This window comes from Aulonocara sp. 'chitande type north' Nkhata Bay, linkage group LG17 (assembly GCF_057382095.1).
Source record: "Aulonocara sp. 'chitande type north' Nkhata Bay isolate Kocher_YH1m ecotype deep benthic linkage group LG17, A_spYH_male_GT1.1, whole genome shotgun sequence".
Taxonomy (NCBI): Eukaryota; Metazoa; Chordata; class Actinopteri; order Cichliformes; family Cichlidae; genus Aulonocara; species Aulonocara sp. 'chitande type north' Nkhata Bay.
The window spans coordinates 21,396,772-21,418,078 of record NC_141360.1 but is presented as its reverse complement, the minus strand read 5'-3'; the positions used below and the strand labels follow the sequence as shown (position 1 = coordinate 21,418,078).

General features: G+C 41.8%; 1 protein-coding gene across 6 annotated transcripts in view; it reads left to right on the top strand.

Moving 5' to 3' along the window:
- The window catches only part of grip1 (glutamate receptor interacting protein 1), a 66,903-nt gene that overhangs the window by 25,533 nt on the left and 20,063 nt on the right, over positions 1 to 21,307 (top strand). For 4 of the 6 annotated variants that reach the window (XM_086269937.1, XM_086269936.1, XM_086269935.1 and 1 more), the window contains exons 2-11: positions 15,671 to 15,751; positions 17,085 to 17,220; positions 18,011 to 18,156; positions 18,246 to 18,329; positions 18,401 to 18,476; positions 18,567 to 18,712; positions 19,756 to 19,903; positions 20,260 to 20,429; positions 20,725 to 20,862; positions 20,946 to 21,095. In XM_086269937.1, the coding sequence (XP_086126063.1) occupies positions 15,671 to 15,751; positions 17,085 to 17,220; positions 18,011 to 18,156; positions 18,246 to 18,329; positions 18,401 to 18,476; positions 18,567 to 18,712; positions 19,756 to 19,903; positions 20,260 to 20,429; positions 20,725 to 20,862; positions 20,946 to 21,095 (1,275 nt within the window). Of the gene's footprint in view, positions 1 to 6,489; positions 8,099 to 15,670; positions 15,752 to 17,084; positions 17,221 to 18,010; positions 18,157 to 18,245; positions 18,330 to 18,400; positions 18,477 to 18,566; positions 18,713 to 19,755; positions 19,904 to 20,259; positions 20,430 to 20,724; positions 20,863 to 20,945; positions 21,096 to 21,307 lie in introns of those variants that run through there. The other 2 variants (XM_086269938.1, XM_086269939.1) reach the window with 2 other exon arrangements.

The following is a 21,307-nucleotide window of genomic DNA, read 5'->3' as shown; positions in this document are numbered from 1 at the left end:
TGGACCGAGCATCTTAAAGAGTTCATGAATAAAACATTCACACAAAGATGACATCAGTTGTTTCTGGTCCTGGTCTGTAATGCTCACTTCGGCGTCTGCGTTTAGCCTCAGGAGGTAGAGCAGGTTGTCCGGTGAAGCCTCCATGCAGTCCTTTAAAGTCGAGTCCATTTAACCGTGTCTGAAACGCTCCCTCCTAGAATTCACCTTAAAGCACGACAGAAAATCAGCAAAGAGGGAGAAAACATTGTTACCTGCACCAAGGGAGCGCTGTGACCGGATTGGTTTGTCTCTTTGTTACCAAAATTATAAACCATTGAGATAAACGGCTGCACTTTATTTTTTTTTAAGTTGTTGTGAGGGATGTTTGTTTTTATTTTCTTTATCATTTGTAAATATTATACAGTCTCATGTCAGTTTCTGCTGATTTGAGTATTTTACGATGTATTGATTTGTGTTTCTGGACACAGATCTAATTTATTTGAACTCAAATGTTTCACACACCAGTCTCATAGTCTCATATCTATTGATTCATCCAAGAGCAGAAAATAACTATTTTCTACTTGTAAAATGGCAAAATTGGAGGCTGGAAACTGAAAACTAGAAGATAGAAATTAGAAGCTCAAGGTTGGAACTTTTGCAGACTAGATGCTAAAAGCTAGAGGCTAGATGCTACCTGGATGCTATAAGCTGGAAGCTGGAAACTGTGTGCCTGAGTTTAGAAGTTGGAGGTTAGAGGCCACAAACTGGATCGTTAGATTGTTAATATATATATAATATTAATATGAAACTACTAGTTTGGATGTATGTATTAAAAACTACACAGTTAAGTCCTGAAAAATATGATGGTTTGAGTTAAAAGATAACTTATTTTCTTGGTTAACAGTGTGATGGGTCCTTTGATGAGTCTTGAATGTTTGTTGCATACATGCTGTGAAAAACAATCACTGTGCTGACTGTGACTGTGCTAAAAAATGTAACAGTTCTATCCTCGTGAAAATGAAGAAATACAAACTTTTATTTCCCGTTTCATGATTTTTGTAAGTAAGAAATCAAATACCTTAACCGAGCTGTGGAGGAAAGACTTTTTGTAATTATGCTCTACAAAGCTAAACTAAAACTTTCACCCCCAGGGGCAGCATTTTGCCATTTTTTTTTCTTTTGCCACATCACTATTTCCTCAGGTGGATTCTATTGTAAATAAGACTATACTCTCAATGCCTGTTTGGCTCATGGCACCATCCTATGGTGCGAGTCGGTATTACGGGAAAGGGTGCCCCAGATTGAGTTCAAATGCTGCAGATATCCTTTCGACACAAGACACAGATGTTTTGGATATAAATGGCAAATGGCCTATATTTATATAGCGCTTTACTAGTCCCTTAGGACCCCAAGGCGCTTTACATATCCAGTCATCCACCCATTCACACACACATTCACACACTGGTGATGGCAAGCTACATTGTAGCCACAGCCACCCTGGGGCGCACTGACAGAGGCGAGGCTGCCGGACACTGGCGCCACCGGGCCCTCTGACCACCACCAGTAGGCAACGGGTGAAGCGTCTTGCCCAAGGACACAACGACCGAGACTGTCCAAGCCGGGGCTCGAACCGGCAACCTTCCGATTACAAGGCGAACTCCCAACTCTTGAGCCACGATCGCCCCTATAAAGTCATAGAAGTTGTTTCAGCACACCGTTGATCATTAATTGAAGAAGTTTTTAAGTATTTTAACTCACTGATTTACCGTTACTGCCATTACAGAGTTGGAGGATTGTTTTGTGTTGAACTTTGGTGACTGGTTAAAATGTATTTTCATGATTTTCCCGAAGCGTGTGTAGGATGGATGTAGTTCTTTGGTGTTTGTCTTCTGGTGTTCTTTGAAAAAGGAAAAGATTAAGACACCCTAAAGGATAAACCATCACATAGCATATAATAAAATCATTTTTTGTTGCAGAACAAAATGGACCTGAACAAAAAAATCCTTATTTTGACATGAGAGAACGGGATGTGCAAAAACCTAAAATCATTATCCTGCACCACTCAAAACATGGGAAATGAACTGGGGGATCATTAAACCTAACATCAACCAAACTCATGTGGAATAGGTGACCAGTCAAAACTAATTATTGCATATGAAAGGTCTTCTTTTTGCCTATATTCGATACCAGGCTCATCTTTTAGCTTTGATTCCTGTTGAGTCATAAAAACAATCTCATATAATCATTTTGTAAAAACATAAGCAGAAACAATGAGCTGATTCTGGAATGGTTCAGGTGGGAGGAATGACCTGAAGCTGTCCTTTAACCTCAATGTGTGGTTATATCTCTCCACTGTTTGTTTCATCACTTCACTTAATCACTTATATTAATAAATAAATACGAGAATATTGAGTATTTTTAGCCTTGTATTGCCAGTTTTGAGGGGCACAGGTTAAAAGTGTTGGTCTGCAGCCTCAGGCCACACCTCTAACTCACCTGTCCCTCTCGGGCTTGCCCGCCACCCGGCCGCCATCTCCTCTCCGTGTGCTCGCTGATCTCATTACATGCTGAAACATTACGATGCATAAATTTGCACCTTAATGAAGTGACTGTAACACGGCGAAGAGTTCACAGCAGTTCTGTGCTGTGTGAGGCTTGTTGACACAGAAATATTTGCTAATTAAAGCTTTAAATAAGGCCCTCATTAGCATAACTGGTCCTGTGTTCAACATGATGGAGATTAAAGAGGAAAACGGGCTGCAGGAGGGAAGGCTGGCCCTCGAATAGTAATTTTGTTTCTCTTTTTTCATCGACTCTTGCTTCGGATTTTTCTGATGAAGTGGTGAAACCGTCCTCCTGTGTTCCCGGCTGCCGTTAGCTCTGCCATCACGCCCACATGCTCTCATGTGTGACTGCGTTAGATCCTCTCGACTCTGCCGGCCCACGTTTCCTTCTTTTTTCCATTTGCTCAGATTGAATCCGTGGTGGTTCGGAGGCGGCGTGCTTTTCGCCGCTGGATTATCTTTGCAGCCAATGAACACGCTTGACCAGAGAGGCGGAAAGTAGAGCAGAAATCCACCTTAATTAATCTGCAGGCCTCTCGGGACTCACAGCACTTTCTCCACATTATTTGGATTTGATGTTTAATTAGTTCTTTTAAATTAAAGAACAACGACTTCCTCCTTTTCTTTACTCTTCAGAGTCCTCAGAGTGTTTCCAGTTTATTAGGTACACGTATCTCAAACTAATGCGATAAATCCTGCTTTCCTTAAACTTCAATTCTCAGCTTTTGTTGGAGCTGCTGCTGACTTTTGTCTTTCTAATATTGTACTTCCTAGCTTTCTAATAATTTGAATTTTACTTTGTTAGAACATTTCTGTTACAGTGTCACAGATGGGCAGAACTGACTGCATATGATTACTTAACCAATGGTTAATGTGGTTACTGGGTAACTGTTAATAGTTAAACAGCTAACAGTAACATGAGCTTAATCAAAGCTAACATTTATAAGTGTTCAATATTTTATGTTGTTCAAACAGGATTTTTAATGACCTCCTGAAACTCTTTCTAAAGTGTTGATCAGTTTTTTAAACTCCTGTTCACATAATCACCTGCTAGTGAGGGGAGGAGCTCTGTGTGTGTTTAGCTGCTGGTGAGGGGAGGAGCTCTGTGTGTGTTTAGCTGCTGGTGAGGGGAGGAGCTCTGTGTGTGTTTAGCTGCTGGTGAGGGGAGGAGCTCTGTGTGTGTTTAGCTGCTGGTGAGGGGAGGAGCTTTGTATGTGTTCAGCTGCTAGTGAGCTGAGCACAGACATACTTAGCTCCTCCTCACTGTTATTGAGAGGAGGCGTATATGTGTGCTCAGCTACTAGTGAAGGGAGGGACTGTGTGTTCAGCTGCTAGGGAAGAGGGGAGCTTGTCTGTGCAGTTGCTAGTGAAGGGAAGGGCTGTGTACCTGCGTGTTTGCAGCAGTTCTTGGTTGATATCGATACGGTTATGAATAAGTGTCTTATCTGATGGATACTGCCAGAAGCTTTTAGTATCATTTAGTAATGGAGTATACATTTTTGTGTGTGTAGAGCGACTTTCATTTAAACGTCCCTTCACAGATTGGTGTTTTTGAGACTAACGCTTGAGTGCTTTGCTGTAGAAGAAAAATGAAAGCTGACTTCATTGTAGAAACATTTAATTCTTTGCTATCTGCTAGTATGCACATCCTCTTGTTCTGCTTGACGTAGTTAACCATTTCTTCTCCAAACCTACCTTCAGTTGTCAAGTCAAGTCAGTAGAGCTGCTTTCCAGCTGTTACAATGCATCTTCTCTACTGAGATGAAAAAGATTAATTTCAAATGATAGTAAGTAAGGAGCAGTAAGTGGGAACAAGGCGTGTTTCAATTTTGTCCTGACTACTTTGAATAACCTTCAATAAGTGGAAATTCAGCATTGATATCTGCTTGAAGGGTCTGACAGCAAGTGTGGCGGCGGCAGTGACAGTTCATCCCATCTGTTCTTCACACACACGTGAACCCGTCAGTCTGACTGCGACCGTTAGCGCTAATTAAAGGTTTGCACATCCGTCCTCTCCTCCCCCCTCCCCCACCCACCTCTGTAACGGCATCATTAGCACTCTGAGTGTTTTTGTGAGTGTGTGGGGGCATGTGACGATGGCACAGTGACTCAAACTCATGTTTAACACACACAGACACAGACACACACAGACACACACACACTACATGTCAGGGTTTATTCTCTGATTTGGTTGTTTTGAAATGCTGCCGGCTGTGATGATAACCTGTAGTTGTGTGTGTGTGTGTGTGTGTGTGTGTGTGTGTGTGTGTGTGTGTGTGTGTGTGTGTGTGTGTGTGTGTGTCTGTTTGTGCGTGTGAGCCGGTGTGAACACTTCTTTCATCTCTCAAAAATCAGTCTTTGTGCAGCTCGGGTCGCTCGCTCTCTCCCCTCAATTATTCATCAGCTTGTTTCCATGGTAACAGCTGCAGCCATTCTTGTGTGTGTGTGTGTGTGTGTGTGTGTGTGTGTGTGTGTGTGTGTGTGTGTGTGTGTGTGTGTTGACATGAGCAGGACGGGCTTCAACACTTCATTATTCTGTGTTCTATCAGTGATGTGGGGCTGTAAACAGGACGTTCTGCTTGTAAAGTTTATATTGAATGTTTTTGTGTTTTAAATCAAAGAACGTGTGTGTGTGTGTGTGTGTGTGTGTGTGTGTGTCATTCATTCAGTGTGATTCTGACACAGAAAACAACAGAAACAAGACCACATAAGATAAGATAAGATAAGATAACTCTTTATTGTCATTGCACAGCCATACATAGTACAGTAGTACAATGAAATTGGAAAAACTGTCCTACGTCGGCACTACATATAACACAACACGACACGAAACCAGAACTTGAGCTTATGATCTCACTGTGGGGCGATAAGACTTTTAGATCATGTTTTGTTACCATAATGACTAATGTAAAGCTTCAAAACATGTGCTACAGCCAACATAACGAGGGTGATGCTGACAGGAGAACCGGCGTTTCTTGTTGATCTCAGTTTCCTGACAAGTTAAAAACTTCTACAGAGGAAAGACGATGGCGTAAAAAACCCTCCAAACTAAGGACCATTTCACCTTCCTTCTTCTTCATCCTCATTTATGCCCGTTTATGCCCTTATTTTGTTCCTTTTTTCACTGTATTATTTCCCTCCCCGATTCCCTTTTTCCCATTTTGTTTTTTTTCCTTCTCTGTTTTTTGGATTTATTTCATCCCTAGTGTTCTCCCATTTCCTGTCTATTTTCTTTCTTCTTTCTCACTCTTATGCTTCCTTCCTTTTTTCTCACCTTTCATCCTTGCTTTTTCTCCCTTCCTCCTCCCCCCCCCCCCCCCCCCTTATTAGTGTTCTGTCCCTTTTTCTTTTCACTCACGTCCTTTCTGTTTTTTTCCTCAGTACTAAAACACATCACAGAGGGTCTCCACTCGTCCTGTGGCTGTTGTGATTCTTCTTTTTTTCTTTTTTTTTCTGTGTTTCAGGAGTTTGTCTGTTATAAAAAGCTAAATAAATTCATGTTGCAGTTCTTGCTGTTGTGCTGCTGCAGTGTCTCCAGCAGGAGGCGGCAGAGATCAGCAGCAGCATGCCTCATTGTAAATAACATGAACAAAAATGTCCTGATATAATAACTGTGCGTGTCTCTTTCTCACTCTCTCTCTCTCTCTCTCTCTCACTCACTCACACACACACACACACACACACACACACACACACACACACACACACACACACACACTGACCCGCCTTCACTGCAGTTATGGTATCATCACTGTTAATACCTTTAATACTCGCACACTGACACTAATCCAGAATAATCTGCATCTGAAACACTGACCTACATGTCTGACCACTTCACTACCTGCTACTGGACACGCCCCCCAGGAGCTGACCAATCATATCATGTAAATCAGACCAGCTGCGTATGCTGAGTGGTAAGGGAAGGCTCTGAAGTACCTTTACAGCTCCCCGTTGAGCGATTTTAAAAGGTTTATCTTCGTCACCTCGCTCCTCCTGCAGACAAATCTGTTGCTGTTTGACTCCTGAAAACTGCAGCGGTGGCCGGAGGGCTGCAGACTCAGATTCCTCTGATTAAATTTTCAGTTTTAAGGGTTTAAACTCCGGTTTACACATCACAAGCTGATGTCCACAGAAACACTTTAAGGCCCAGTGTTTTTCCTTTGCCTTGCACTTCATGCTTCCTTCTTTCACTCACCATTTTGCTTTCCTTATTTCCTGCCTTTTTATTTATATCTTCACTTTCCCATTTCCTTCTTCATTCCGTTCCTTCTTAGTTCTTCATTATTTGTTTCCTTTCACACTTCCTTTCGTTTGCTTCCTTCTGTTATGTTTCAGTTCCTTGCTTTTCTTTTTTCCTTCTCCACTTTCTCATTTCCTTCCCTCCTGTTTTGCTGACCTCCAACCTTGCTGTTCTTTATCAATTTCAGTCCCTCTTTCCTTTTCTTACTTTAATTTCGTTCCCTTTGCTTTTTGTTTCCTTATTCTGTCTCCTTCTATCCTTTATTGCATCCTTCCTTATTTCATTTTATCTTCTTTTCATTTATTTCCATCTCCTTTATTGTTTCTTTCCTTCCTTGTTTCTTTTTCCCTTCTTTCTTTAATGTTCTTGCTTTCCTTTCATCACATCCCTTCCATTATTCCTTGTCTCCTTCAATTCTTCCCTTTTCTTCTTCCTACCTTTCTTCCCTTATTTTTCAGTCCTTTCCTCCATCCTTCCACTTTTCTCCTTCAATATGTCCTCCCTTTCTTCGCTCATTTTCTCTCTCTCTGTAATCCTTTTTCATCTCCATCCATCCATCCGCTTATCCTTTTCAGGGTCGCGGGGGGCGCTGGAGCCTATCCCAGCTGTCATAGGGCGAGAGGCGGGGTACACCCTGGACAGGTCGCCAGTCTGTCGCAGGGCCAACACACAGGGACAGACAACCATTCACACTCACATGCACACCTAGTGGCAATTTGGATTATCCAATTAACCTTTTTCTTATTTCTTTGCTTTTTTCCTTCTGTTCTTTTATGTTTGTTCCTCCATTTTTAATTTTAATAATTTTCTTCAGGTCCCTTTTTCCATCTTCCATTTGTCTCCTTATCACAGTCGCACATCAGAATCCTTTTTATCTATCCTTCCTTCCCTCCAGCTGCACAAACACACATTACAAACCAGCACAGAGATATGGCAGCCTCTTTCCTCCCCTCCTCCTCCCGCTCCTCTTCATCCTCCCATCTGCGCAGACTCTTCCTCCACCCTCCCCCTCCCTGATTTTATGGAGGCGCTTCACATCTGCAGCACACTCTCTCTCTCTCTCCCTCCCTCCCACCCTCTCTCTCGAGCCTCAGGAAGCGCCTCAATGATGGTTTCTGTTTGAGGAGGAGGTCGTCGGTCATTCGGTCGTTTGCAGACGAGAGAGCGAGCAAGAGGATTGGGAGGTGTAGGGTTTTTTTTGGTGGCTGCACGTCTTCTGCATGGCGCTGGGGGGGAGGTGGCGCTCGGCTCGGCTTCACCATGATCGCCGTGTCGTTTAAATGTCGCTGCCAGATCCTGCGCAGGGTGAACAAAGGTAGAGAGACACAGAGGAACACTGGGAGGAAGAGAGAGAGAGAGAGGATGTGTGTGTGATGGAGGAGAATTTCATGTGCAACATACATGCAGGAGTGGTCGAGAGACATTTGCTGTAAACTGCTGACATTGAAAAGAGAGAGAGTGGCTTGTATATGACCAACGCCGGCTGTAAGTGTGTGTGTGTGTGTGTGTGTGTGTGTGTGTGTGTGGTGATGTAAATGATCTCCTGATGGATTCATTCAGTCGATGGCTGCAGGTTGCTGTGGGGCGAGAGACCCCTAGAGAGAGTGAGTGAGCGAGCGCGCGAGCATGGGGTCCTGTTTTCATGAATGTAATATTCATGGTTTGTATTAACAGGGAAGAGAAAGCAGGGCAGGCAGAGCCTGAGAGAGCGATCAGGATTATGAAATTCCTTCAGTTTGAAGCTTCAGGTGTCCAGCGTCTAACTTTATTCATCAATTTAGGCTGATCAATTAAATTTCATGACTCATTTGAGCATTTAAAAAAAAAAAATTATATCTATCTTTCCTCCATGCACAGTCCCTCAATCGTATTTGAAAAGTTAAGCTTTTGCCTTTTCTGTCTTGTGTTACCTACCAGCAGGCGGCACAAGTCGCCGCTGTGGCGGTCCTCGATGTCCTGAAAGCCTGTCCTCCCTTGGTGAGATGAATTCGGTGTCTGCCGCTGTAGACCACAGCTGGTGATGGTGGTTCTACATGGCCACTCTAACCAGAAACTGCAGCAGGTGGAGAGCTGGTTAACATGTTACTCAGCTGAACAAGGACTGCGTCACCAGCTGCAGTCTAAGACAGCTGATCTGGAGTTTGTTCTCTGGATTACTGAATATAGAAACAGCTGTTTTTAATTTCTCATCCCTGAACCATCTAGTTTTCCTTATTAAGTTAAGCTCAGTTGTTGTCCTGTCATGTTTCCCTTCTAGCTGGCTGTACATTGCTGTTGTGGCGGTCTCAGTCTGAGACAGTTGACCTGTAACTCATCTACAGAATGGCATTAGGAGAATGTTGCTCTGCTATTTTTATTTTCCCTCGTTGGAAGAAAAAGTTGCTGCCCTTTCCGTCTTGTGGTTTGCTGTTGACTAGCTGTACGTTGCTGTTGTGGCGGTCTTCAATGTTCAGAAACTTCAGTCAAACTCTGTCTCCATTCTTGAACTACTAACTGTTTAACCAGCTGCAGTCCAAGATGGTGGAAGCCTTGTTTATATTTCTTAGTGGACCTGACAGCTGAGCAGTCATTCCTGTTACACTTCTTTCAAGTTTATTTTAAGTCCATTGCCTGTAGTGCATTATAGTTAACATTTTTAGAGCTCAAAAAAGAGGCTAACATGTGTACAGTCACATGGACCCTTGTGGTCACCGTCTAATAATCAAATTTACGTACTCAGACCTGAGCGGGCTTGTGAACATTTAACCTTGAGTTTGTTCATGAGAGGAGGTTTCTTGTCCCCTTGTTGAATAGACTCCAACTCCAGCATCTTGGACTGTGAGGTAGGTGGATGCTCCAGTCAGACAAGTTGGATTTGTGCTGCTACAGTAAACTCAGTCTCTCATCCTGCATTCCAGTACACTCCAACTCCAAATGCAGCTATAAGCAGTATTTGCTGTTTCTACTCTGGTGATCTGGTCCAGGCTAAATTAGATTCAAAGTAGAAAATGCAGCAGGTGGAAAACTGGTTACCATCTCCATCTGTGGTTCTAGACAATAGAGGTTAAGTCCGTCCATGGGACGAGAGACTGACTGTAGACGCCTCTGATTACTGCTCCATTTGTCATCCTTGGACCATCTTTCACTTTTATTTTTAGTTTATTTTCTGCTGGCCCTAGTGTTGAAAACGCACTAGTGTTGCCCACCAACAGGCTGTACAGGGCCTCGATTTCTTCAACTTCCTCTCCAGAGGGTCTCTATCTCATGATTAAACAAGCTGTATCTGCTCTGTCTCCACGTGCACCTGGTGACAGTAGCTTGTTCCACTTTCAAAAGTTGGTCTAAGCAAAACCTGCAGGAGGTTCATGTGCTGCTGGGCACAAACACAAATTCATTGTAAATCTGTAGGAAATGCTGGATATCATGTGGAGAATACCAGATGAAAGTGTGGTTTATTTCTGCAGCAGCTCTGTTTGCCTTAAAACCTCTAAATTATTTGATGATACACTCACCAAACCTGTTGTTGGATCCACGCTAGTCTGTTATCTGACAGAACTCCTCACACTCTGATTCCATCTTTAGGTGGGCTGGATACTTAGTGATACTATTATACCCAGCATAACAACAGTATCAGTACTGAGATTCTGGGCTGTATATATAAAAATGGTGTAGTGATGAGGTAGTAAAGCAAATCTGCATTCTTTCTAATTGCCACCAGTGGTGAATGCTTTGGTTCTGATATGAAGTCTGATCGTATTGACGTCTATGAGAAAATCAACCTTTTCCTGGCTTCATTTACAACCTCAGTAAATGCTTTTTTGATCAGTTTATGGTTTCATTCAGTAATTTCAGGTCATATTTAACACAACATGAAGTCCAGTTTCTAAATTATGTGGCGCTCCATCACTTCATAAACAGGTGAAATAAACTGTGAGGTTCACATATTTGAAGCTTTTAAATTGGTGACAAAGGACAAAAAGCTGCTTTAGTCGCTGACGTCCACATCTTGAGGAAGGAGTTCAGAGAAATTCAGCAGCCACGGTTTGGCCTCCACTTGAAAGCCAGGAAAGTTTGACTCTTCTTGGATTGCATGAGTAGTTTGTTCAGTTTGTTGGCAGCAGAAGACATGGAGGAAACCTGGCTGGTCTCAGAGTGTTATCTTCACACAGCCGGGTTTGGCTCTGGAGTCCACCCAGCCTCTTTGATTTTTCTTAATTATGGAAATAAGAAGAAACACTTGAACATGCGGAGCCCTGTCCTCAACTGGAAGCCAGTTAATCTGGAAGAGCTGAAATCCTCCTTTTCCAGTAAATTAGACGAGGTTTCGATGACACCTCCTGCGCTGAGATAATCATACAGACAAAGAAAGTTTTACCCCTGCTGTGTTCAAAGTCTTCACAGCTCTGGTTTTCCTTTGATAGTTCTGCTGTTTGTATTTGTTTCTTTGGGAGATTTGACTTCTGTTCAAGGTCTGCTGAAAGTTTGAGTGTTTGGAGAAATCTTTGAATGTGTTGTGAGGAGCGTTATAAATATAATTAAAAATTGAGCTCCAGCTCTCAGTGGATATTAATTATACAAGTGAAAACACAGTTCAGCTTGTGGCTGTAAAACCTTAGATGTTAGCTTTGGGAGGTTTTGTAAATGAATGTAAGTGGAAGAGGTTTATTTTAAAAATCCATGAGCTTGGCTGAACATCCATGTTTTTCAGGTTTTTAAATATCAAAGTAGAGAGCCAACATGTGAATTATCTGAATAAATAAACATCTGCTCAATTGTACAGAGAATTACAGCAGTGATTAAATTTGTTGGTGCGTAAAAGTTAAATAATTAGTAAAAATGCCATTAAAACATTTTGGTTCATTTAGCGGTGCCAGCTCATTTGCACATTAAAAGATGTTTAAAAACGTAAAATATAAAACACTTTGCACAGTCAGTACTGACAATTAACCCAAACGTGTGCATAAACCTTTAATTAAAAGTAAAACAACGTCTGTGCTCGGGAGGTAGGAAGTTTAAAAACTTGTACAAAAACAAATACATAATAATTTATGCTTAGGAAATTTAACAGTTAATCTCAGCAAAAGGTTTCCTGCTAGTTTGATAATTGTTTCCTCTTTAGAGATGTGTCAATAAATGTTTTATCTTCTGAAAATGATTAACAAAAAATAATAAAAGTCAAGACTAACAGATTATGCAAGAGAATAGTCTGAATTGTATTAATAAACAATATGTAAATCTAGTAAAAGGTATTATATACATAAACCTCATATACTCTCATATACTCTTATTGTTGATATTTTTATATATGGATATTTACCATTGCTAATGCATCGTCACTTATTGTTTTATTTATTTAGTTTTGTAACTCAAATTTTTAGAAATCTTTTCATTTCCATCAAAGTATCTAAAACACATTGAACATATTTACAGTCTGGGTAATTGGAGAAAAAAAATATTTAAAATATTATTTTAAAAATAATAAATTAAATGATAATAGATGAATACAATTTTTAAGTACTAGTGTTTGGACAGTGGTTCCAAAAACTTAGTGGAGGCAGAAAATGGAAAAGAGCACCTGCCTTTATATTCTGTCAGTTTCATATTCCATGTCAGACCACACTTCCTTAGTCTTTGCCACCACTGATTCAAAGGATGTATTTATAGAAAACTGATGCTGATTGAGCTTCCTGAGACAGATTTAAAAAGGATGAGAATACGTTTTGTTTATTACTTACGATAACTGCTGTGCTTTTCATGCAGCTCCTCAGCTGTAAATATCTCCATGATTCACTTTCTGCTAAACCCCTTGAATTCTTGAAAGGACTTAAACACATTTGCTTTATATAGATCTCCCAGTTTTCTAATACAATACATTTCTCACCCGTAGGTGGCATTTATTTTTAACATTTTCTTTTTTTTATTGTTGATTTTTCAGTTTTATTGCTGTCATTTTAGTTACCTTTAATATTGTTACTTACCTAAGTAGCATGATGTACAGTTTTGTTTTGCTGTTTACTGCACATCCTAGCTGTTTATGATTTTTATTACATATAATAATCATAGATATAAAAAAAAAAAAAAAAATTTGCAGACGTTTGTGTATAAAACATGTATATTTTTGTGCGTTTTTCTTAGTTTTCTTGCATTTATTATTGTTACTCTTGAGCCCTTTCATTTATAAATTTTTACTGTTACCTGTCTTGCCTGTAGGTGGCGTTGTGTGTAATTTGCATTTCTATTGCAGCTGCTTAGTGATTCCTTATTGTCTGTTAGTGGTGAGGGCATTTTTGCAGACACATTTGACTGGTTGCATTTGTCTTGCCTGTAAGATGTGTTTATTATTATCAATATTGTTGTTGTTGTTGCTATCATGGAGTCTTTTTTTTTATATGTACCATTTCACAGCTACTCGTATTTTTCTTCCCTGATTGGACTCAAATGCTGGTTTCAGATGCTTGATATTTAAAGATGATGCGTGACCTCGTTTAAAGAACTGCAGCTCAGTAATAGGAGCTAAGATTGTGTGCATGTGTGTCACAGGAGATACTGCAGCGTGTAGAATGTAGTATTATCCAGTATATGTGTGTATATGTAGATTGCACTGTAGATGGAGACAGAAAAAATGAGCTGCTGCTGCTGCTGTCCTACATCTGGAGGAGGAGGAGGCTTAGCTTTCATCTTCAGTTTGTTATGGTGTGTGTGTGTGTGTGTGTGTGTGTGTGTGTGTGTGTGTGTGTGTGTGTGTGTGTGCGTGTGTGTGTGTGTGTGTGTTACTCATGTTGTGGGGACCTAATTCTGTTTGCATGCTCATTTTGTGGGGACTCGACTTTCTTTTTGGGAACAAAAGGAAGTTCCCGAGTGAGATTTTACCATAAAGACTTGGTATGAGGTTTGGGGTTCACGGTAGGTTATATTCAGGTTATATTCAGGAGGTGAATGTAACGTAATGGCCTCGCTGTGTTTCTGAGCTCAGCTGCTGGAACCAAACAGAATAGATCCGGAGCAGATTAGAATAAATTAGAATGACATAAAATAGAGCCAAACGCAGAACTAAAATAGAACAACACCACACTAAAGAGGAATAAAAAGGAGACAAAACTGAAGATTAGCATTTAATTAATAATAGAAGTATTCACTTCACAGGCAATATGCGTATCTTCCCGAGTTTTCCCCTCTTTCGGGTGGATCGTCAGATTTAATAAGAGGGTTTGATCAAATGCTGTTCAAGCCTGTACCTGGTGTCAGGTGCAGTAGATGATAGGAGAGTCTCACCTGTTGTAAACTGGGAATAAACAGTCAAACCACTCCATCCAGATATATCTACATGACATCATGCTTTTAGCGTGATGACATCACCGGCGGGATCTCCCGGTGGGCTGCTGAGATTGGTGCAGACTTAGCTGGACCACCTCTGCTCTCCACAGGGATTGGTCGCTGTGCTGATGAGGTAACCGCTCTCTGGCTGTGGCTTCTTTATTCATGAGTTGACAGACTGCTCAGCAGCTGTTCAGGCTGAGAGCAAGACACACCAGTGGTCAGGAGAAATCTCCTTCAGAGCTTTGCTGGACGATGATGATGAGTAAAAGAACCTGAAGGCGAGCATACTAACGTGTTCGCTGTTTAGCTCATCCCTGATATGTTTTTCTGTGGTGGAAGCTCTGCACTGTCTGATGATGATGGTGAGTACAGATGCATTATGGGAGCCTGGTGTGGGGATACTGTCTGAGGTAATCTGTGTCAGAACTCAGCAGGTTTAATTTTAGAGTTTCACAACTAGTTAAAGGAAGCTTGGTTAAGCTTCTAAACATAATGGATAATGAAAAATAGTTAAAGGATGAACAGTTTGACTTTTGAAACCAGTTGGATGAATTGGTGGAGCATTTGAACCTGCTGAAGGAACCAATGAATTTTTATATATTGGAAACGGCCACTGGTTGTATATTTGTATAGTTTAAATTAAATTGTTGGATTAACTTTTGAAATCTCCTGTTGTCTCCAAAACCAGTTGATTGAACTGGAGCTTGCTAAAGGAAGCAGTCAAGGAAAACCAGTTTGCCATTTTAGTCTGGATCCATGTAGAGGACGTAGTAAAGCCTCTTAAACACTTTAGGACCAGGAACTGAACCGTCTCCATTTCAATTAAAGGAACTAGTTGCTTTTTGAATGTAGGGGCAGTGAAAGCATTTAAAAACAGTGATGAGAACTGGTAGAACCTCAGAACCAGTTTGTGGGACAATTGTGGAATATATCCAGTTAGATGTACCGCCAGGTACACTGTTGATAAACTGGATATAGTTTAGAATCACTTTGAAGGACCAAAACTTTGGAAACGCGTCATGATTTTTTGTGAGGTATATGTCCAGCTAGAGGTGGTTCTACGGGTTTAAAAACAAGTCAGAAAAACCGGGCTGGTTAGTAGGTTTGAATTGGTAAGGGTCGCTTAGAGGAAAAATCTGAGCTTGGAGACCAGTTGAAGAAATTGGTTTATGTTTATACCCAATTACAGACACTAGTGGAGTCTCCAAACCAATCAAACAGACCATGTTGATGAGATGGTAGAGGTCAGATACCAATATTGAGGAAGGTCTGTAACCATTCTGTCAAAAAATCCCAACTATTTAACCAGTTTTTAGGAAAGGCTTTAAAACTAGTCAAAGGACCCGATTGATCCAGTTAGATCTGGTTAGAAACAAGTTAGAGTAAATGGTTAAGGTCTGGTACCTTCTACAAGAGGAAATGGAGATTTGGACTCAGTGCAAGGTGATGATGGGGGTTTATATGCCATCAGAGCCACTGTGTCCAAACTATTGAAAAGAACCTGCCTTATGAGGCGTTACTTCTAGGTACTGGAACCAGTTAAAGTCTGGATCCAGTCTGTAATATTCTTGCATGTCTCCTTGTGTTCCAGATGAAGGGCCATACACGAAACACTCCGCCGGGTCGCGACCTCCAGATGGAGCGCTGGCCATCAGGAGGCAGAGTATACCAGGTAACAAACATTTTTACAATCAAAGTGTCTGAATCCACCAGCTGAGCTCATTAACACAGCTGAAAATAGAGCACGCTCAGAAACAGCTGATGTTTCCCATTTTGTGACCTGAAGAGGAAGATGCTTGCAGTCGCAGTTTATCTCCTCCCACCTGGAGCTGGTGTCCTACTTGTGATGTCTTTGTGCTACAATCAAAAATTCTGTGAGAATAAAAATTGCATCACTGATTTGGAGAGCCGTCAGACTGACGTCAGAGACAGCCTAGGGATGATATCGTAGACGTCAGAACTTCAGTTTTAGGTCTTTCCTCAGCTCTTAGTATAAGTGGGTGCCTTTGCTAGATTAGAAAGACTTTGAAGGACATAAGTGTACTGTGATTGGTCAAATGTTTCAGTGCAGCATTGGTAACCGCCCTTAAAAATGAAACTAACCAATATTAGCTGATAAGCTTAGCACCCTCTTCTTCAAATATGGTCATTTCTTACTCCAAAAACACCAGAGCTCTAATACTGAAGCTTGAAAACACGGATTGTAGAAACGAGTGGGTGACATCGTAGAGGCTAAATCATCATATACAGTCTGGATTTCCTAGCCCAGATACCCCTGATGTTAAACTCTTTAACAACGCTCTGTTCCTTTGAGGGAAACTTTGTGCTGCTTCCTTCAGCGTAAAGCTAACTTTAAACCCCCCCCCCCCCCCCCCCCCCCCCCCCGCGCTGCTGACACCAGCGCCGCTGCAGGAAACTTGTTCATCTTGTTTTTTTTATCAGAGATTTGAGGGTTTTCTATTTCCGAGTGTGAGTCAGCTGTGCCGTTTTCGAAAAGTTGAAAAGGGCGCTGCTGCTTTTTTTGTAAAGCCTCTTTGGAGGAGGAAGATGAGTGAAGAGGAGACGATGATGGTCACTGCCAAAGACTGATCGTCTTAATCCTGCCTGTATGAAAGAGGATGAACCTGATTTCAGTTTCATTACCTTATAACTGGTCACAGCCCATCGTAGCAGGTCTGATCTGAAATTCTCTCTCTCTCTCTCTCTGTCTCTCTCTCTCTCTCTCTCTCTGTCTCTCTCTCTCTCTGTCTCTCTCTCTCTCTGTGTGTGTTAAATATTTCATCTGTTTGATGAAATATAGATGGATGACAGAACAGAGGATGACTTCATTTCTCCTTTTATCCAGATTATTATTTATTTTTTCCATGCTTAAATAAAGAGAGTAGAAGCTATGCAGTCAAGAAGAAGAAAAAGCAAATAGGAATAATTTTTACTGGAAGAAGAAAAGAAAAAAATCCTTAATGGCGAGGCAGAGCATTCAGTTCATCCCATGTCCCTTTTTGCAGATGAGTTTCGGGGATGCACGGTGGTGGAGTTGATGAAGAAGGAGGGGACGACGCTCGGGCTGACAGTTTCAGGAGGAATCGACAAAGATGGGAAGCCTCGAGTTTCAAACCTGCGGCAGGGAGGCATCGCGGCCCGGTAATGTCTTCTACATCTGGTCTTTGTGTTTTTAGGACTTGAGCCAAAAAACAAAGAATCGCCATTGAGACTAACTTTGGAGTTGTGCCAGGTATTTTCAGTTGTTTAAAGGGATGAGCAATCTGATATAAGATATTAAAAAGACAAAACGTGTTCTACATCACTTTGTACTTAGTGAAAACCTATAGATTACATGAATATTCCACATAGTGGGCTCCAGGGGTGGCTGTAGCCTGTAGCTCAGGTGGTAGAGTGGGTCATCTACTGATCGGAAGGTTGGTGGTTCGATCCCTGGCTTCCCCAGTCTGCATGCCAAATATCCTTGGGCAAGATACTAACTAACTTTTACTGTGAAGGTTTCTGGTCGGACGTTTTTAAAGTTTTACTAACGCTCAGTGGGTAGTCGATGAGTATTTGCAGACAAATCTGCATATTCCATGCAAACTGAAAGAACCCTTTTTGTGACTGAGTTTACCTAGAGACAGCCAGCAACCTCCAGCAACCCCTCTTTAACCAGCCTGATAATATATATTTTTCTCAGCCGTTACCCTCTAGGCATAGGTGACTGGGCTGCAGCAGGAGCCTGCAATGTACGATCAACTACCAGCTACAAAGCGACAATGAGCAAAAATGACACAGAACACTTTGGGTGACTGATTAATGGATATTGGTGCAGCAGTGGCAGTTATTAATGTTTAGCAGCATCCTTTCTGGAACAGCCTCTTCTTAAACGAACTCATTAAGGTTTGATTAAGTAAAATTAAAGCTGATGTTTTGGCTGTTTGCTCAGGAGTGACCAGCTGAACGTGGGCGACTATATCAGGTCTGTCAACGGCATCAACCTGGCCAAGTTCAGACACGATGAGATCATCAGTCTGCTGAAGAACGTGGGTGAACGGGTCGTCTTGGAGGTCGAGTACGAGCTGCCGCCTGTCTGTAAGTTCTGCCAGCAGAAGACGTGTACACTCAGCTGCACCCGGCCGGCTGCAATGTTGACGTGTTGTTGATGTTCTGGTGTGTTGCAGCGGTGCAGGGGTCAGGGGTCATGTTTAAGAATGTGGAAGTCACGCTTCACAAAGAAGGAAACTGCTTTGGTTTCGTCATCAGAGGTGAGGCGAGTTCTGTTTGTGTGTTTAGAATAAATCAAAATAAACATGGTGATGTGACCGCGTGTTTGCAGGTGGAGCCCATGAAGACAGGAACAAGTCCCGTCCCATCGTCATTACAACCATCCGGCCAGGCGGCCCAGCAGACCGGTACGTGGCCTCTGACCTGTCTGTCTGATTTTTGTCCCTTGGGAGCCTTTGTACAGACTAAAAACTGTTCTCTTTCTCTTTTACCTGCAGGGAAGGAACCATCAAGCCAGGTGATCGGTTGTTAAGCATTGATGGGATTCGTCTCCATGGCAGCACACTTTCAGAGGCCATGAGCATCCTGAAGCAGTGTGGACAGGAGGCCACGCTGCTGATTGAGTATGACGTCTCCGTGATGGGTCAGTCATCAGTGTCCCCTCCCAGCAGAGCTTAAAGCGTTAATCAGTTAACATCAGAACTGTGCAGGAAAAGGAGAAGGTTGTGGGGATTCAAGCTGAAATCTTGCTTGTACTGGTTTTGACATTTATTGTTATGAAATTTGAAATTACATTTAATGGAAAGTTTGGGTAGAGGTAGGTTGCCAGGGGGCTTACAGATGAGAAACGATGCCAAACAGTGTGCCAGGACTGCAGCTGAGCTCGAATTTGTGTCCATCCTGATATGTGGATATTAGATACAATTTTGAGATGTTCATTGAATGACAAAAGCAATTTAAAGAAGTAAGTTTGTGTTCTGCAGAACTCATTAATGTTTTTCTGTAAGTAGAAAAATAATAAGAGAGTAGACCATAAGTATGTCCCAGGAAACCAGTCAGTTTAAATGGACTGTATCAATTCTGCCAAGATGATTGGTCAAACGTTTAGCCCGAATTATGGCAGAAACATGGTTTTTTTTTAGGGGCACTGTGGAGTAGAGAAAATCCAAAATAAATTCAAACTTGTGCAGCTAATTTTATTTATTTATTTATTTATTTTTTATGTAATTAAAGATGTATGCTGCACAATCATTTAACCCTGGAAAAAGAACAGTTACTAATAGATACTGGAATTTCCATAACACTCATGCACATGATTAAGTCGATATAGACTTTTGATCCCAACTGTATTATGTGAAGTCCTGTTCTTGGTTAACGTTAACATTAGGAAACAGTGCATGAGAAGTATTATTTTGTATTTATTATCTGAAACCCAAAATGTGATTTTTGGTTAAAATAAAAGATCATTTGTACTTTGTACTGTGTAGAGTAAAATTCTAAAAATTTACCAACATGTAAAGAAGAGTATCATCTGAATTATAAAGATTTCAGATGATTAGTTTATTTGGAACTTTTACATAAAATTAAACAGGACCCAGGATGGAACCCTGATGAACACCGTTTGGACCGTTTGTAAATTACACGATGTAAAAACTGTAAAAACTTTGTCTGTTTTCCCTCCTTCAGACTCTGTTGCCACGGCATCAGGGCCGCTGCTGGTTGAAGTTGCCAAGGTGGCAGGGTCTAGCCTGGGTGTGGCCCTGTCCACCTCCATGTTCTGCAACAAGCAGGTCATCATCATCGACAAGGTCAAACCAGCCAGTATAGCAGACAGGTATCTAACCTCTGACCCTGATGCTGTTTTACTGTTTTAACTGCATTGTTTTATTATTATTATTTATTGATTTCACGTATTGAGCATCGTTCCAGCTGCTTTCATTTTGCCTAAAGTGGAATTTCAGCTTATTAACTAATATTACCACCGTTTTCTTATCTTATTATTTGATTCTATGTAAATTTGGTTATTTTAACCACCTTGTCATCTTTCAGCTTCATTCAGTCACACTTTAACTTCAGTATTTGTGCAGAAACTGAAATATTTTGTTGCACTTTTAACTGCAGAAATTTAACTTATGAGTTTTGTCCAAGTTCAGGTTTAAATTCTCTGTTTATTTTTGTGTTTTTGTGTAGGTGTGGTGCTCTTCATGCAGGAGATCATATCCTGTCCGTTGATGGGAAGTCGATGGAGTTTTGTTCCCTGGCTGAAGCCACTCAGCTGCTTTCTGCTTCCTGTCAGACCGTCCGCTTGGAGATCCTGCCACAACACCAGACCCGACCAGCCCTGAACGCACCACAGCACGGTATAAACGTACACACATCACATCCGACAAGGCCCTGAATGCACCACAGACCAGTATAGAGACACACACACACACACACACACACACACACACTCAAGAGGCCCTATAAAAGATTATGTGAAGAGAGGAGTAATCTTTTATAAAGCCGTGAAAGACACACACCTGTGTATGCATGACAGTTCCTCATCTGGCTTCCCAGTGAGGTATCTCGATGCTGTGATCCAAGCACCTGCCTCACCTTTGACCTTTCCTCTTGTCTTAACCTAAACACCCTCCTCTGTGTGTGTCTGTGCAGTCAAGGTGCAGCGTAGTCCCCGCCCCCTCCCCTGGGAGACCGGAGGCTCTGCCCCTATCCTCCCCCCCTACCACTACAACACGTACCACCCTGACCAATCAGGCGCCAGATCGCACAACCGCCATACAAACAATCCTCGTACGTGCACCTCTCTCACTCTCTCTCATGTTTTCTGTTGAGAGAGAGAGACCTTTCCTCATCAGCCCTCTCTCTTTCTGCAGCGCTCAGCCACTCCTTCTCTCCAGGCTCCATGTCGGCCTATAGCCTCTCCTCCCTCAACATGAGCACCCTGCCCAGGAACATGTATCCCACAAGTCCACGGGGCACACTGATGAGGAGGAAGGGCAAGAAAAAGGACTTTAAGAGCTCCTGTGAGTCTGTCTCCAAATCCAACAAATCTTATTATTTTATTAGCTGGTTTTAGACATGAATTCATAACATGACCAATAATGACCAACAAAATGTAAAAAAACATTACAAACCCTTAAACCATGACATTTTAATATGAGCTTGCACCCTCTAACAGCGTATGTATGACAGAAAACAAGGACAGGACTGAGGTGCTGTCACAGGACGGGAGGAA